The sequence below is a fragment of the Halyomorpha halys genome, unplaced genomic scaffold (assembly GCF_000696795.3).
Source record: "Halyomorpha halys isolate HHAL.00 unplaced genomic scaffold, Hhal_1.1 Scaffold35.1, whole genome shotgun sequence".
Classification (NCBI taxonomy): Eukaryota; Metazoa; Arthropoda; class Insecta; order Hemiptera; family Pentatomidae; genus Halyomorpha; species Halyomorpha halys.
The window spans coordinates 654,943-673,526 of record NW_027106137.1 but is presented as its reverse complement, the minus strand read 5'-3'; the positions used below and the strand labels follow the sequence as shown (position 1 = coordinate 673,526).

Genomic DNA, 18,584 nt, shown 5'->3' with positions numbered 1-18,584 from the left:
GCTGAATCATGTCATTTTTAGGGTCGTTTGTAGCCGAGAGTTAAAGCATCAACTAAGCAACGTCGTAACTGCTACGGGGCCGGTTGGAATACGGTCTTAGGGGGTTTACTTTTATTTAGTGGCAGTTCTACGAAATGAAAACTTAATCCCTTCCATCGTGGTTAGAATAAGTTAGTTAGCCCTGGAAACTGCTATACTAGACAAATTGAGCTTGGGAAGAAATATTTTTGTTGTTGAGGGTTCTACGAATGAATCCCCAGGAATGCATAAATCCATTAGTTCTACCAGAATGATCTGTCCATTTTTAGAATAACACAAAATGCTGTGATCAACTTCTTGCTAGAGCAAAATCCTTCTTTGGCTCGGATATTGCGAAACGCCTTTCTTCAGCTTAACAAACCATTTCGAAACATATTCAGAAACTAGAATTGGTGTGGAAATATTCGAGATGGGTGCAACATCTTTGCAAACCATTTGATTGTCCCATTTATGCACATCTCTGCTTGCAAGAAACAAAATTGAAACCTTCTTGGATCAGGTGATAACTGAAGGAAAAGGTCATTTTGTGAACTCGGAAAACCTGCCCTCTTCACCTCTAGACCAAAGTTAAGCCTAACTAAGTGAATGTTGTAATCCAAGCAAAGAAGCCAAGGATGTTCAGCAGGCAGGGACTCATCAGAACCAGCATAGATAAGAAAATTCTGTCACATCTACCATACTCCCCGGACCTACTGCTCTTCAATTATCACTTATTTCGGTCCTTACAAAATCTTTTCTAGCGTGAAAAAATCAAAAAGATGAAGATACCAGGCAAGTACTGGTCCAATTTTTCACCTCTAGAGATAAGGAATTTTTTAAAAACGTGATATACAAATTGCCATAACACTGGCAAAAGTTCATAAACAATAATGAAAAATTTATTACTGAGGAATGAAAAAATTATCTAAAAACGTACAGATCTTTCTAGTAGACCTAATTAATGGCTAGGTTTGTGTGGCAGTGACAGATCCATACATTTTGTGAGGGGCGGGGTACCTGTGTACCAGGTTAATTCCATACTCCAAATCAAAAAACTCAATTTAAAAAACTATAGTTTAAATAATATAAATATTGAAAAACAATTTAATTTTTTAATCAAGGATATAATAAATAGTTCTTTGTAAAGATATTTAATGTTTAGACACCAAAAAGGTTCAAGCACAACATGTTTCTTCTTCTTTATTAAATGACATTCATGTGTTATTGTATTATGTTACCTTACTACATTGTAACAGTGATTTGAGTACTGTTATGGAAAAATAGGATTCAGATCAGAAATTGTTATTAATGGATGTTCTAAAACCTGACGTTTTTGTTATAGAAGGAATTAGATACAGAGTAAATCCTGGAAATTATGAGTCTTATGGTGAAAAATTGGAAGAACCCTACTATGATAATTGTAGGAATTACTTATTTATTTGTCTTTTTTTTCGTATCATTCTCGAAAATTCAATAATTTGATTGGACTGTTTTAATGATAAAGGTATTTGACTAGGGATATTTGACAATTTAAATAAACTCTAAACAGCTAAACCTTTAATACTTATCATACCTTACCTGAAAATAATATAGTCCTTGTAGATCTTTGGCGTCCTTAGTAATCATCCAAACAGACCTATCTTTGACTGTTCTACATTCTCCAAAACTCTATGACCAAAGGTCCTCTTCCACATCCTACAGCCAATAAAGTTTAGATCAACCATTGCTTATTCTTCTACCTGAGTATCGCTCCATTATCATTTTAGAGAGCCTTCCACACTCCATTCTTTGTTTGCCACAACCATCTTATCCTGGCACTCTTAATGATGAAACAATATTTGGGGTTTTTACAAACTTCTCAGTTCCTCATTTGTGTTCATCTGCCAGTGATCCCCTATTTTTATAAGGCCATTGAGGATTTTTCTCTTCGATGTATTTAATTTTGGACTTGCTTTTATCCATAATCACTGTCTTAAGGACCCTACAATACACTATTATTTTTATGAAAATAAGATTTTTGAGAAACCTTTTTATTAGTTTGTAAAAATCCATATTATCATAACAGAAATAGGAAAAAAATGTTTCTTTTAATCCACTCTGTATTCCTTTTACATTATAATTATCTTTTGGCATAATGGATGATGTATAATACATAATTAAGTTTACTTCGAGAGGGTGCAATTATATAGAATATTGATAACAATTTTTAAATATAAATTAGAATTATATTTATTAAATATAAATTAGAACAGCTAAAGAGTAATAAAGTAAGGAATCTTTTCCTTTCTTGATTGTGAACTTGGGATTTTTTTCCTCTCCCTACTGGGGACCCTACTACTTCCTTCCCTATATGTAGAGAAATGGAGTGAATCATTTTCCTGAAAAGCAGTGTAAGTCTGCTGTACACTTACCATAATTGTTATCGGTATGACTAATTTAATTTTAACAGGAACGGCAATCTAGGTAATTTATATACATAAATAATAGTTTATGTATATGTAGGAAGATGGTCAGGGTTGCGGTCAAAGGAGAAACAAAAATAGTTTACAACTATTTATTTTCCGACGTTTCGCCTTACTTTGTAGGGCTTCATCAGGGCTAAAAAGATACAAAATGATACAATGATAAGAATAAAAATACAAATATAAGATACAATGATAAGAATAAAAATAAGTTACAATGGCAAGAATAAAATTTTTTTATAAAAATGCGTAAAATATACAGTTAAAAAAGTACAGGAGATGTACATAAAACAAAAACAATACGGGGAAGGAAAAAAAAAAGATTAAATAAACGTCATGAAAATAGAAATTAAAAAATAGAGATTAAATAAACGTCATGAAAAAATAATAATTATAAATAATAAAGATATAAAATGATAATAAATGATCATCTTCCCCCTAATCCTGACCATCTTCCTATATATCAATTTTTACGATCAACCATATATACATATATACAATGTTTATGCTTATGCTTTAATTACCTTTGTTAATATTTTACATTAAAATTTTATTTCATGATAGCACAAAATAGTTTCTCTACCTATTTTATTACATCATTTGTGATATAATAAATATTTCTAGATGAAGAATTACCTGATATTGAAACAATATCAGATGGAGAAGAAGATATTGAACAAGCTGAAGGTGGAAGATACAAAACTAGTTTTCATATTGCAATGTAAAATTATTTTTTATAATTTGTTAATTTATCATTTATATAATAAGGTCATGATATTAATCTTTTATTATTATTATTTTAGGACATATTTTGCTTATATAATTGGTTCTAAAGGAGCTACCAAAAAGCGATTGGAGACAGAAACTCGTACTAAGATTTTTATTCCTAAGATAGGACATAGTGGGGATATAGGTAATTTTTAGAAAATGGTTATTTTCCTTAGGGTTTAGATATTTTTGTAAATTTGTTTTTCATTTTTTAAATGCGATTCATTAATCAGAGTTAGATTAAGTACTATGATTAACTTACATGTTTTATTATATGTGAAATATTTCCAAGTCCTGTATAGGAATACTACTCCTCGATAGGAAATACCTATCCACAAAAAAAAAATTTAATCAGTCAAATTAGGGCTGAGCTTTAATCTCAATTGAACTTGTTCTATCTTGAGTATGAGAGTTTATATTTATTGAATTGTTTCACCACAAATTAAAAATAAATAACCACAGCTTAGATTGTCATCTGTTCTGACTCAAGTTTGCTAGGATACTGCTTTAATTTGGTCATCATAGCTATTTTAAAAATATTTATTAGTCTTAGACCAATTTTATATGCATATAAACAAAAATTAGTACATTTGTTCCTTCTTACATGGTGAAGTATCCCTTGTATACTTGCACAAAAGTGTTGGCCAAAAGTAATGTTAAATATTTTAAGATATGTATGGAAATGAATTGATAGACTTTTAAAGTAAAGTAACAGATAACAAAGAAGAGAATTACAAAGTTATTTTAATTTAGAAGTAATAAACAACTTGTATTGGTAAAAGCATGAAACTATGTTTTAGTGATCACTGGAGCATCAAAAAAAGATGTAGCATCTGCAAGGAGGAGGATTCGTTTGATGGTTATCTCCTCTAGAAAGCGTCATGCTTACACTCACTTCATTTCAGTACCTATGACTGGCCTAAGCATTCAGAGTGGATTTATGAGTTTTAAAGTAATATCTTTTTATTTTAAAATATTGATATTTACTACTAAAGGTATTGGTTTTTTATTTATGTGTTTTGTATTTTTTCTTTAGTCTGAAGTTCTGGAAAAATGTAAAGATCGAGGTATAAATGAAAGTATTTTTCAAAATCCTGAGAGATTACATTTAACAATTGGTTTATTAGTATTGTCTGATAAAGTAGAAAGAAGTGAAGCCGGAAAGGCTTTGGAAGAATGTAAGGAAGTGGTTATAAAGTAAGTACAAATAGAGTTGGCCTGTAAAGTAATTAATTTAACAATCATTGCAATATTAATTAAATGATAATAACAACAATCTACAAACTATTAGATTATTATATAAGCTAATAACAAAACAGTATACCTAAATGGTGAAGTAAAAATCATTTATATAAGCTAACAATTTATAAATTAAATAATAATAGTCTATAAAATTATTACATTAGCTAATAATAGATGGTATACCCAAATTGGAATTTTAACATAAGAGTGAAAAAACAAAATCTACATTAAAGTGAAAAACAATACAAAAATGACATTACTTACTTTATATTACTACTTATACTTAGTATTATATTAATTACTTAAAAAAAAAAAAAAAAAAACAACATTACTTACTTAATAAAAGAAACAAAAGCTATACATCTTATTGTGAGTGTCCTTCTGTAAGTATAAGTTTTTGTGTCTAATATATAAAAAGAAGTCATACTTATTATTATACTCAATAATAATAGTCATACTTATTACTTAGTCATACTTATTTGTGTTTCATTGACCGCACCCCCAACCATCTTCTCCTCATATATAAAAAGAAGTTTAAGATCTGATTGTGAGGGTACCGACAAAAATTCATACAATTGGTTTTGGTTAATGTAGCTTAGCTTCGGCATGTATCAGATTCGGTTCTCATGATATGCGGGGCAGTTTGTTAAAAAATGGAAACAATCCACCATTGCCATCATAAGCTGGACATAGCTTCTGTGGGTCCCAAATATATTTGTGTGGACTGACACTTAGAGTAATTGCATATCTGATCTATTTGTACAGGAATTGCCCATTAAACAAAAAAATAAATTATTATTATTATGGTTGTAAAGTAAATAGTAAATACTCATATTAAATATAGTTTATTACTTTATGTTTCTTCTAATGCACCAGATTTACTTTTAAAAAAAGAAGCTTAATATATGTGTTCATCAAACATTTTGATATGGTATATAAGTCCTCAAATATGAAGTTAAATTTCAGTAAATAAAGTTATGTTAATTAATGAAAGAATGTTGTGTAGAAATTGATTTTATAAATAATTTTCATGACTATATTAAAAAAAATTGAGGAAAAATTCATTAATTGTGAATAAATAGTTATTTTAAACCATTTTCCCTTTCAGTGACCTTACTTTTTGGAGATTAGCATTGACCTTCACTAGTAATTTGTTTATTGCCACTCACATTTTATTTTTATAATGGTTGTTTATTAAAAAAAAAAAATCTATTTCAAATTAAGAAGCTCAAATTTTATGATAAAATAAATAGATCTTTATGTTAAAAACTTTTTTTTTTTAGGCCACTGCTTTCTGGAAAGAAACTAAGATTGGTAATGTGTGGCATTGATATTATGAATGATGAATTTTCTGATGTTGATATTTTATATGGAAAAGTAAGTTGTAAGAATGATGACATTGATCTTCAAGACTTTGCAGACAGTATTAATTCCTTTTTCTATAAAAAAGGTAAAAACTATTAGTATTTTTTTTTCTAATCACATTCAAAATTATCAATTCTTTAGAGAGAAAACTTAAAGTTTGTTTCATCAAAATTGTTAGAGTCTTTTGGTGCTACAATCTAGTGAAAAACAAGTTTCTTTTTTGGTACAAAGGTGTCGGGGTCCAAAATCATTCAATACAAAAAAAAAATTAGTTTAATCTTTTAAGAGATAATTGTGGTACAAACATACTATGATCCTGTAGCCAAAAACGTGTTTTTGAGACTGAGGAGCTTTGAAAGACATAGATTCGTTTGAAATTACGCAATTGTTTTTTGGATATTCTGCCCTTGTTGGGGCAATTGTTCTGTATGGGGTGCCCGATTTGGGATAAAGGTATTGGAAGATGAAATACTCCTATTTTTATTGTATGGATTTTGTATGATTATAAGTTCAAAAACAAATTAATCAATCCACTCATTTAGGAGATAATTATGAAACATCAAGACTAACCAATGCCTGAAAATGTATTTTTGAGACTAAAAGAGCTCTGAAAGGCATAAAATCATTGAAAGTTGTACATTGATCATTTGCCCTGATTAAAATAACTTTCTTACTTAGTAAAAAAGGTTAAATAAACCATCCTATAGGATAGGAGGATTGGGGAACAGTTTTAAGCTTAAGAATGATCCAAGGAGGCCAGTAAAAAAATTGTAAAGACAGAGAAATTAATAAAAACTGAAGAACAACATAGGACTAAAAAGGAAGTGAAAAAAAACTGAGTTTCTATAAGATAGATTCCTAATTATATAAGACAACAGGCATAAGGAATATATGAAAACTTTTACTTTTATTATGAATGAAAGGATTGTTACTAAGCTAGATACTGAAATGTGAGGAAAACATGTTGAACATATTATATTCAATAACAAAACCCTGAGTATATGATAGGAGCATTTCTATGAGCTCCTTAATCAAGTACAACCACTAAAATACTTAATCTGATGATGCAATATTCTGTAATAAAATGTATTCTGGTTTATAGTTGTAAGATTTTATCTTTAAACTACTCCAGAAAGCAAGATTAACATTCATAGCATTAAAGATTCTCAGTTATAAAGCAGAGCCAGATGTTATAATATAATTGACTTTCTACTGTCTTTATTTTACCCTGCTGTACTGATACATTATCAGCAGATTATTGCCATTGTTTCTCATATCATCAGATGAATTAGCTTTATCATAAACAAACGATGTTAACAACTTGTTTCTTGCAACTTATAAATAAACTTATCAAATGAATAGTTTTTTGGTAAAAATAACATTAAAATATAACAAAAAAATATATATATAAATCAGAAAATGTACATAATTGTAAAAATTTTATCAATATTATAATTATGCATCAAATTGTGTTTTACAGGTATATCAGATAAAAATGAACCTGTTAAACTTCATGTGACCTTAATGAATACTAAATTTGGAGCAAAAAAGGATACTGAAGAGGAAGAACCAAGACCTGTAATGAGAGTAAATAAGAAAGATAAAATAAAAGCTGAAACATTCGATGCTACAAATATAGTTAAGGTGATAAAATATTGTAAATTATTGTGGGATTTGTTTACAAACAGTTAGTTTTAAGTTAAATAAGAAATATTAACTTACTGAAGTTACTTAAAATATTGATACTCAAATTGACTTAATCGTTTTTCTTCAATTAAATTCTATAAAATAGCCTCAAACTAGTAAATCTTTAATTTGATCAATTTTTTTTTCCAGAACTTTCAAGATTATTACTTTGGAGAAGAAAATATTACTACCATTGAATTATCAACAATGCACGATTCCTCCAATGGCCAAGGTTATTACCTTGCTTCAGCCGTTATAGACATTTCGTAATTACAGTGTTTTATTTTAATTTAATGAAAACATGTTTGTGAATGGATTGATAACAAATATATTACTTCAATTTTTTTATGATGAGACACCCAATTATCTTCCTGTTTGGATTAATAAAGAAACCTAATTAAATGCTTCCCCTCTGTTCCTTATCTCACTATTATCATTATTTACCAGACAGTATAAACAAGAAGTAAGATAAATCTTCACAACCAAGAGTTTGAAGGATTTTGTATTGAAGCAATTCAAATTTCTTTGACAGTTCTGGGATCGTAATTTGAAATATTTTACTACATAACTTCAGAATTTATTTTTCATTAACTCCATTTCAAAAATATTGTGAACATGGAAGAAGAAAATGCAAGAAATATTACCTATTACCGTTCTTATAATCATAGTTCATGGGATCAACTGCAAAGTAAGTACTTTTCATAATTCTGTGAATACTTCAGTTATTAACTTACAACATTTATATTAAATTATATTTTTAAAATGTTTTTGCGAATTTAGTTTATTTATATTACTGGATAAAGTTAGTTCATTTGTTTTCTACCTCATTAATTTTTTACGATTTAACTACAGCTTTTATTGAGACTTACATCTAAGATACATATATTTGTATAAATAAATATTAAGACCCTTCTTTTGCCATATATCAGTATCAAAGAAGGAAACTGGATAAAATTTTCAGTTGCCAACCTTTAATTTATAGAAATTAGATGTAAATGATCTATATGGAATAAGTAAGACAAATGATTAAGTATCTCAGAATTTGTCAGTTGACATCTTATATATATATATATATATATCTGATTTATCAAAGATATTGTTATCATTGTTGTTATTATTAATGCTTTTAATAATTATTTAAAGTGGAAAATACTTAAGACTTCCCCTTCCCAGTAGATTCCAATGTCAAGTACAGATGCTAAACACTAACAGTAGATGGCAGTGCTGTAGTTGTTTGTATAAGTATGTTATTAAGTTCTCTGTTATTTATTTCAAAACTTTGGTAGACTTAAGAATTTATATTCAAATGTGACACTCAGAAGATTCTGTGGCATAAAAAAAATTGTTTAATGAGAAACAATCCCCCCACACTGCATGGTTGTGTTTTAACCTTAACTGATCTAATATTTTCATAATATTGTGATTTATCTTTTTTGACTGATTTGGAAAAGGTATGTTATTTTAAATTTTGTCATACTTCTTGTTTATAACAGCTCATTCTACATTCTTTTTTCTTCTAATTTGTTTCAATACATTTTCTTAGTAAACTTGTTTTACAGGTGTCAAAAGAATGCAAGGAGCCCGTAGAGTGATAACGTTTTGTATTCTTATTACGGTGTTGCCAGTGATTTTATTATTGACACCTCTATACTTACGACATAATCGTTATGCCGATGTCACTTATTCAGTTGCAGAATCTGATATTTTGGAGATGGTCAATGGAATTTCTTCAATTTTTTGCCAGGTAAACATTTATTTTTGCACATATGTTTTTAGATTCTGTTTTCATTGTAAAATTGCATGTTTTAGCTATTACATTGCGCAATATTGTCCTAAAAAAGGGAACATTTTCTTTCAATATTGGCTTAGCTAATAAATTATTGTGGTTAAATAGAGTTAACTTACCACTATTATTTATCCAAGAATTTACTATTTGTCCTATTTTAAATTTATCCTTAATGCAAACTGTTAATTAAAATTTTATAGAATGCCCAAGGTTTGTCTAAGAAATTTCATACCATTGGCATTCATGACAGTGATGCCATGTTTTAATTATATATGTGGATTCAAAGTTTCTTATTTATTTTTCTATCAATCCCCACCGGATTTGTACAATTTTGACACAGTTATTTTAATTTCAAATAACCACAAATACTAAGCATATTCTAAGAAATAAAACTAATTTCCATATTTTGCTGTGCCAAGGCCGCAGTAAAGATATTTTGTAGTTTCTTAACTCCTAATTGCATATGTATGTATATATTGCATATTGACTCAATTGGTGTTATTTGGTTAAGTTTATCCAACTAAAGTCTGATTTGATCCATATCTTTTGAAATTGCTTCCTATGTTCAAGTGTTATTGCCTAGTAAGTTTGCAGTAAATTTACTGCCAAAGATGGTACAACCTTGTAGTTATAATATGTAGTATTATTTGTTTTGTTAGATATTTTTTATATTAATGATTCTTATTACTCATTAATTAGTTATCACCATTTTTTTTCTAACCAAAAAAGGTCTAACCTTAAACACACATTATTTGAAGAATTTGTAACTGCATACAAATTTAACTGTCTATTGCTTGTTTCAGATCATTAATTTTGTATTATATAATTTTCACTTAGAGATAATATTGCTATAATTAATATATTTATAAATTATTACTCATATCGATAATTTTGAAAGCTAGTTGTAATAAAACAGTTACTTGAATTTTTCAATGATTCTGAATTATTTATGAAAATGTAATTGAAAAATAATTAAATTAAGTTAATTGAATCATCTGTTCATATAATTCAGTACTATAGATCCCCTTTTTGACCCTTATGAGGGATGGATTTTGACAAAAGAGGTTTCAAAAGAAAGATTGTTTCCTAGAGAAGTGACGAATCCTAATTTCGACTCTTAAGAATTAAATTTAAATTATTACTACAGCTTTAATTAAAATGTAATTGGTTTCGAAATTTTAAGTATAGTAGGTGGGTTGAACGATGTCAGTTGGGTTTTAAAGATTTCGATGAGGAACAGTTTGGGTCGTTCCATGGGAATGTACCAGGCTCTGTTATTTATAGTCCTAAAATTGAATTTAAGAAATCTTGTTGGCACCCAACTGAAAACCTTAACTTTTAAAAGTTAAGATCAAATTATTCCTCTTTAAATTTTGAATTGAATCTATAATGGTTTATCATTCAGAAGTATACTATTAATCCTAATTTTTTTTTTAAAGGAACATTCTTTGAAAATGAATACACCCTTTAATGCTTTTCAAGTGCAAGGAAAGCCTAAGATGACTTCTTCAAAGAGGAAGCATATTCGTTTGAGGAAAGGCATGTCCCTTCCTGATGATACTCTTGAGTACTGGGGTTTTTTTCTTCCAACCAATTCAACAGTCACTGTATCTGTATGTTCTAGGTAAGGTTTTAACTTTTTTTTATCTTTCTTTCATTTATTAACTTTCATCCTTGTTAAATGATTTATTTATTTCTGTTATTTCATCTTAAAGGAAGACCATCTTATTTGGAGATAAGATCAATAAACTTTTAAAAATCTTGTATAGTTTTATACATTTTTGCATTTGACATGGGGAATTACTAGTTAGTGTTAGAAAGATGTTATGATTTCTATAAATAAAATATGTATTAGAATAAATTTATGTAATTACTAGTCTCTGTTTATTCATTACAGTTTTGTCTTATAGGAAAGAAAGTTTCACTGTTGTTTTGTTTTTTTTCATGATTTCTCAATCTTCAATAATAACTTTTTAGTTCTATTGAATCTAGTTTCATTCTTCTGCTCTTCTAATATTATTTTATTCCAAATTATTAAGAGTATTACAAATTATTAAGAATATTACATATAGTGGTTAGCTTTAGTTAGGAAACATTAAGGCTCATGCTTGATTTCTTGAGACATTTAGGGATTTCCATGAAGTAGTTAGGACTAGAACAGAACCTACATGGTTTCATAAGTATAACTGACTTGCAATTGCATCTTTTAAATCAAGATTCTTAGAAGATTTACGGTTGCAGACTAATTTGTTATATTGAGACTGCAAAGAAATCAATATTGGTTACACTTTATCTAGTTTTCTGATATTAAATGATTTATTTTATTTTATTTTTTTTTAAGTATTGGAATTAATGCTGATAATACCTTGATGCTCATTTTCATTTCTATACCTAGGTAATTGCTTTTTTTTTTTTTGTTTAAGGTATGATGGTTCACGAATTCTTGTTGTTAAAGGAGAGAAAAATCTGAGGAATTGTGGTTTGTTGCAACCGACTCAGCCTGTAGGTCATATGGCAGAAGGCCAAGGTACAGTTTATGTAAAATATAATGAAGCTGCTGTTGAGACAGAAGTTGAAGAAGGTAGTTACAATGTTGGAAAAGAGATCATTGATGATGATCAAGACGACCCCAAACAAATAAGAGATTCTCTTTTAAAAGGGGATGAATTAAACGATAATAAAATAAGACACCCAACGTTGAGGAATAGTGCATCTATTGAGAATAAAGATGATTTGGTTAAACGAAAGAGGCAACTTGAAAATATCCTTCAGGAAGGTGTTGAACAGGAGATTTCAATAAAAAACAGAACCAAACGATATTCCCCAACTATTCGATTAGATGGAGGAATTGCACACGGTGGTAATGCTGTAAATTATTCTGATCCAGGTAATGATTCCTCTGTTTCTAGTTTTGAAAGTAGCCTTCTCACTTGTTACAGTGGACAGATCCTTTTATCTCAAGGTTTTGATCCTCATGTTAACTGCACAGGTACTCATTATCTTGAAACTGGGCGACATCTGAGCACTGTTCATGATGTTGTTACCGATGGATATTATTATTATATTTTTTACAGTGATAATGATTATGTTCAAAATGATATTTATACCATATTTGATATATATAAACCAACATATCAGTATGGTAATTATTCATTTGGTTGTATAAATAAAACAGAATGTGTATTTCCTATCAAATTTTGGTCTGATGAAGTTGTTGTTGTTGAGGTGCCTACAAGAGATGGAATAGAACATGAAACAGATGATATAAGCATTTTAATTTCTAGTTGTCACCCCCGTACTGCTGTATATGCAATTTTTCCTGTTGCCATGATACTTATTATTCTGCTATGTGCCTTTGTTTAATTATATTAAACAGAACCATGTAATGTTTCTTATGTAGTATCACTGATTTGAGGTTTTGATTAATCTATATTACCTGACATTTATGGTGATAAAAACTCTCATTTTTGTTAATCTACTCTGTGGTGTATGTAAACATAGTTGATGAAATAAAGAAAGTCTTTCGTTTCTTTTCATGAATGGATATCTTGCTAACAAGAAATTCTCAGATTTATAGAAATATAATTTATTATTGATCCGATTTAATTACTTTTTCATTTTTCTTTTTTTTGTTTTTGTTTATTATTCATGTTGTTTTCTATCAGTTGTCATGATGTAAGCCTCCTTAATACTTTGTGTTCTATGCCATCTCTTGCTTTGTAGATTTGTATGAAATTGTCTTACTATTTGATGTTAGGAAAATTGAAACAAGTTATAAATTTCTCAAAAAATTAAAAATTCTCCGAAAGTTTGTTTTCGATTGCAAGACGCAAATATTTCGAAATTGCCTTATGGTGGTAGAGCTATGAATGGATTTATCCCTCCGAAGTTTTATCTAAAATTTTATGTTTTTCTAATGGATTTTTGTTTATAAAAAAAGGCTATATTACTATTTTTTTTAAAATTATTGAAGCTGGATTTTTCTGATCAATGTAATGCCTTATTGTTGCATTGTAAAATTGTATAGAGCTTTTTAGATGTAATTTGTATAGGTTTAATTTGTTATTCTAGTCTTGGAATGTCATTTCCTATGCATGTACAAATATGGAACAGTATCACTCCAGCTTTGACCTATTCAATTTTGATATATTCTAAGTAAATAAATAGTATATTTACATTATTTTCTTGTGATGATACTTTTTGTTAAAGTAACAAAATGCTTATTTTTAAACAAATTATCTTATTGCTCAATCTTAAATCAAATCTTTGTACAAACTGAATGCATTCCTCAATTTTAATAACTTGGTTATTTATACATAGTTAAGAATAGTTAGTTTTTTTATGAACAGGAAAAAAATTCAAGCCAACAAAAATTTCCAGATATTTTTTTTATATCTGCCCAGACTTGTTTCCTGATCACCATATAGAGTTGAGGCTGAATTAAAATTACTTTACTACTTTAAATTTTAATATGTATGAATTACTAGCTGCCTCTGGGGTTCTTAGTCATAAAAATGAGAAAATAGTTCTCTTACATAGAAATGAAAAATTAAAAGCAGATAACTAGGAAACTTTTCCAGTTTTAAAAATATTAGTTTTTGAATAAAAAAATTATGACATTACATTTAATCAATGTTCATTAACTAATTCATTGGATTTTAAAGATTCAATAAATTTTAAACTCATAAAGTCGGACACAAAATCAAATCAAATGGATGTAAACTAGTAATGACTGACTTTGTTTTCTTGATTGGACATTTTTTAGATGGAGAATTATGTAGTTTATACACATCCCATTCATAGATACTTTTTGACAGTCAGGAATTTAAAAGTAACAAAAAATGTTGGATCTCTTCCTGTTTTGTTTGTTATGTTGATCTAGCTTTGTCATATTTTACTTTTTCGATTGTTACTAAAATTTAGCATCTCAAAATTTAGTTACAAATTGGGAAAAAAAATCCAGGATACAGAGAGAAGATAATATCAATTAACTAATTATTTAGTATTTGGATTAATTTATTAAACTATTCCTTTCAAAATATAAATTGAAATGAATTGCCTGGCACAATTTCATTTCAAATTGTCTTCAGGCATGAGGATGTTTTGAGACTAGATCTCCCATCCATCTTTCTTTTGATCCCCTTCTCTCCCCCTATTCTGAGGCATATTTGTAGCAGCCATTCTTACCACTATTAGTTGGTGTTATGAAATCATTTGTATTGGGTCTGCTACAAACTGTTTCACTTACTCTTGGTATAATCAAGCCAGTAACTAAGCTTGTACAAATGTACCATGAAGCATGTATAATAAATCTTAAATGTTAGAGTTTGAAAAATGTGGTCTTTGTTTATTGGTGGCTTACTTCTTCCTACTTTGGACACTAAGTACATTTCCTATAACTTTATGAAAAATACGATTAAAGGGTCTCTCTTTTAAGATAATTACGTTTCAATTAATTTTTTGACTAAACAGATTTAGATTTGATACCTAAATCAAAATATTAATAGAAAAGTTGTAATATTCCTAAAACAGAGAACCTTAAATTGTATTTTACATTAAGTTCATGGAAATATAATTAGCACCACTGTGAAGTAAGCCATTAATATGTATCTTTTTTGCAACACCAGAAAGCCGAGAAGTATAACTCCTTATGGGCTTTTTACTTATTTATTATAAGTAACCAGTTTCTGTCTTAGTTTTAATTTGGATTGTTGTCTATGCAATAGATTCATAATTTAAGTCTGTGAGAAAATCTAATGCTATTTTCTTTGTATGTGGGCCCCATGTTGTTTTCTAACCAAACTTTAACCCTTGGTACTTTACTTTTAATATCTATGGTATCGGTATTTTATCAAGCAGGTTGTGTGTGTCATGTATAATTTTAAATTTATTAATCTATCGACATTTAATAGAATTTAATCATGTCTTCCTCTGTTCAACCCAATCTTGTAATTTTTGTTGATGTCATGGAATTGAGGACAGGGTAGTGTTTTGAAATCTTGTTATGATTGTAGTGTTGTTAGTATATTTTGTTGTTAGGATGTTAAGACCATCAGGTATGAGATATGTGTATTTTATTAATACATTTTAGCCCAAATTAGTGTTATTATTTTAATTAAACTCCAGTGAAACACTTTTGTTTACTTGTTTGATTTGTTGATAATTTTATTTCAGTAAATTGGCTGTGACTATTTTACTCACTAAGTTGAAGTGCCTTATTAAATGTATATGTACATGCATATATCATAATGCAAATGTATAATGTATTTTAAAACAAAATAATTTCTATATTATGTTCTCAGATATATTGTCACATCAACTTTGATAAATAATCATCTATGTGTTACAGTTTTTGAAATTGGTTCTTTAGTTGATTTGTTTTTCGTTTTTAATTCCTCTTATGGCTGCGGTAATACATTTCTTACTTGTAAATTTCTCTTAATTGCTTCCTAGATTTTTTTTTTTTTTTAGAATCTATCCGAAATATTTTCCTTCTTGAAGAAATTTGTATTTTTTTTAACATAGATGAGAAAAAATTAATTGAATTAATTATGTTTGAATATTTTTCTATTTATTTGTACTGTTTTAATAATTTCATTAATAAGGTGATACATTTATATCACTAAGCCACAACTTTTATGTAAAAGCAAGGATTTATTTAATCAAAAAAACAACTTTTTTATTCAATTAGTAATGTTTAATTTTATAAAATAACTTTAATTTGTTATTCATATAAAAGGATTTTTACATTTTTTTTTAAATGTTCATTGTCACAGTGTTTTTTAGCTCAATGATATTTCTACTACTTGATTTAGTAGTTTAAACAAATATTTTTTAAAAATAAATATAGTTTTACTAAAATATGAGGTTTGTTAATATTATTTATATTTTTAATGAATAATTATATTCTTATATTGCAATCAGAACTATTAACTTGAGACTGAAAAAGTGAGTGATTAGATTAAGATGGAAAATTTTATCATAAAAGTTACCTATTTATTAATGTTGATATTTGTACATTTACTTATTCCTTATCTGTAAAAAAAATAGTTGTTTATTTAAATTAAGTGATAATATAATCAATGTATAGAAATAAAAAAAACAAAACCTTTTTTATAATCTCTTTAGTTTTCTTATTATTATTTTTTTTTTTATCTTGTATTTTATTTCTGGCATGCTAAATTGACATGTAAATGTAAATTATATTTGTAATTCATTTTATGAAATAGATAATGTTATTTTCTACCAATGCAACAAAACTTTTGTCATATTACCTTACAAAGTTAGAAATATTCTTATGATATTGTTCCTTTTATTCTATGTTCGAGCATATCACTAATTAATGAATATATATTTGTTATTAATGAATTCATATGTTAATGATTTTTGTTAACGTCAGTGAACTAGTAGTTATAACTTCAAGAAATTATTTTATGCCAGATATTATCAAGTGATATTGGTTAATTATAAGATAAAAGTTTGTATATATATTTTTACAAATTTTATGTCATATCAGAATGTTAGTTTGTTTTATAATTACTAAGGTCCCATTTACTATAAGGTCTGAGGCACCATCTTGTGTTTTACTGCATTAGTTTATTGTTGATTATGTGCATTAATATTCCATGGAAAGCTCATTTTTACTATGGGTATGTTAAATATGATGATTATATATGTAATTTATTTTATAAAATAGATATTCTTATTTTTTACCAGTTTAACAGAAATTATTGTCATATTACCTTATGTAGCCTTTTCTGTGGCACCTTATATTGTTGCCTTTTCTATTATCACAATATAAGGTGTTTTAAAAATAATACATGCCTGTTATGCCATCAAATCTTCATGTTTGGAGATATTTAGCACATGCTTACATAGTAATTAAAACATTGTTTTTAATTCTTTATTATAAAATTCTAAGTTTTGATTGGTAAAAATGTTTATTTGCAAAAACTATGAACTTAATTATTATTTACAACAATAAGTTATATTATTGTTTGTTATTCATACAGCACATAAAATAAATCATTTACATTATCAAAATGACTCATATAACAGCTTCAGAAACTTTGAAGGGTCTTGAAAGACTAACTGAAACAATGCATTTAAGAAAAAGACATTATGGATTATTTTTAAGATATACAAATTTTTCCTTAAAAGAATTGAAATTTTGCCATGTACCTGTAATATTTTATATCCTCCATTCATTAATAACATAATTTTATGTTAATATAGTTATTAATTTTTCCTATTAATAGTATTCAGTTGAAATAGTCTTCTCTTATGAGCTTACATTAACCGTTGACTACATTTGTTGTAATAAATTTGGTTTATTTAGTTGTTCATATGTTATAAATAATTACTCCATATTAAGTTAAAATACAAAATAGAACATTATGATATGCTCAAATATTTATTTTTAATACATTAACTGTTTTTTCAAAGCTGTAAGAATTTTTAGATGTCATGGCTACTTATATATTGTGTTTAATAATAAAGGTTTTTAATTTTCCAGACTTTAATCTGCATACCTTTTCATATTACTTATTTTTTAGTTCATATGTCTATTCCAATTTTATTTTTCTCTTTGTGTTACAAAAACCTTATGACCTACTAAGTTCAACCTAAAAAAAAAAAGTATTTCAATGAATATTCCTTTAATGTTAATTTGTTTTTAAAATGTATTTACCGAATCGATGGCTTACTTAACAGTGGTGCTAAGTATATTCCACTAGCTTTACAAGTAGCATAATTAAAGGTTCTCTCTTTTAGGAAAATTACAACTTTTCAATCAATTTTTTGACTACACATTTAGGTATAAGTTCTAAATCTGTTCAGTTAAAAAATTAATTGTAATTTTCCTAAAAGAGAGAACCTTTAATTATATTGTTTGTAGTGCTAGTGGATATTCAGCACCACTGTGAAGTAAGCCATTGAAATGCTTCACATTGCAGTTAGCGCCAATTTGATTCGGTTTGTTATGGTTAGATTAAGGTACATACTTAGATAAAAAGTCAGATGATTTCTGTATCAAGACAATATATCTAGCAATTGAAGGATTTTATATAAATGATCATGTAACAATTTCATGTCTGACTATGCCTTAAGTCAAAATCTACTTCTTTTATTTTTTTCTTTTAATTCTACAATGGACCGATACAGCCTAAGAGTGAGAATATTAAGATTTATTTCTGAGGGCAGTCACAAAATAAATATTGACTGACTCAGATGGGAATCAGGCCCACAATGTCCTGAAC

At 27.6% G+C, this 18,584-nt stretch overlaps 2 protein-coding genes across 5 annotated transcripts in view; both read left to right on the top strand.

Annotated features, from left to right (window-relative positions):
- Nucleotides 1–7,887, top strand: part of LOC106686347 (activating signal cointegrator 1 complex subunit 1) — a 13,687-nt gene extending 5,800 nt beyond the window's left edge. The window contains exons 1-8 of one of the 3 annotated variants that reach the window (XM_014429593.3): nucleotides 618–810; nucleotides 3,105–3,201; nucleotides 3,284–3,393; nucleotides 4,049–4,200; nucleotides 4,285–4,445; nucleotides 5,774–5,940; nucleotides 7,336–7,499; nucleotides 7,692–7,887. In XM_014429593.3, coding sequence (XP_014285079.1) covers nucleotides 798–810; nucleotides 3,105–3,201; nucleotides 3,284–3,393; nucleotides 4,049–4,200; nucleotides 4,285–4,445; nucleotides 5,774–5,940; nucleotides 7,336–7,499; nucleotides 7,692–7,811 — 984 coding nt within the window. In that variant the 5' untranslated portion in view covers nucleotides 618–797 and the 3' untranslated portion in view covers nucleotides 7,812–7,887. Of the gene's footprint in view, nucleotides 1–617; nucleotides 811–1,242; nucleotides 1,439–3,104; nucleotides 3,202–3,283; nucleotides 3,394–4,048; nucleotides 4,201–4,284; nucleotides 4,446–5,773; nucleotides 5,941–7,335; nucleotides 7,500–7,691 lie in introns of those variants that run through there. The other 2 variants (XM_014429586.2, XM_014429603.3) reach the window with 2 other exon arrangements.
- A 127-nt stretch (nucleotides 7,888–8,014) lies between these two features.
- LOC106686324 (uncharacterized) lies at nucleotides 8,015–17,835 on the top strand. Of its 2 annotated transcripts, none has more exons than XM_014429547.3 (4): nucleotides 8,015–8,229; nucleotides 9,101–9,285; nucleotides 10,767–10,951; nucleotides 11,751–17,835. In XM_014429547.3, the coding sequence occupies exons 1-4, from the start codon at nucleotides 8,157–8,159 to the stop codon at nucleotides 12,688–12,690; spliced, it is 1,383 nt and encodes a 460-aa protein (XP_014285033.1). In that variant the 5' UTR covers nucleotides 8,015–8,156; the 3' UTR covers nucleotides 12,691–17,835. The 2 variants fall into 2 exon arrangements, with proteins under 2 accessions (XP_014285033.1, XP_014285042.1); XM_014429556.2 differs by lacking the exon at nucleotides 8,015–8,229 and adding an exon at nucleotides 8,700–8,992.
- Nucleotides 17,836–18,584: the final 749 nt, after the last annotated feature.

Excerpts from the sequence above, each read along its gene's own strand:
- LOC106686324 (XM_014429547.3), top strand. The coding sequence starts at position 8,157 with ATGGAAGAAGAAAATGCAAGAAATATTACCTATTACCGTTCTTATAAT. Across the intron at positions 8,230-9,100 it reads TTCATGGGATCAACTGCAAA|GTGTCAAAAGAATGCAAGGA; the intron begins GTAAGTACTTTT and ends CTTGTTTTACAG. Across the intron at positions 9,286-10,766 it reads TTTCTTCAATTTTTTGCCAG|GAACATTCTTTGAAAATGAA; the intron begins GTAAACATTTAT and ends TTTTTTTTAAAG.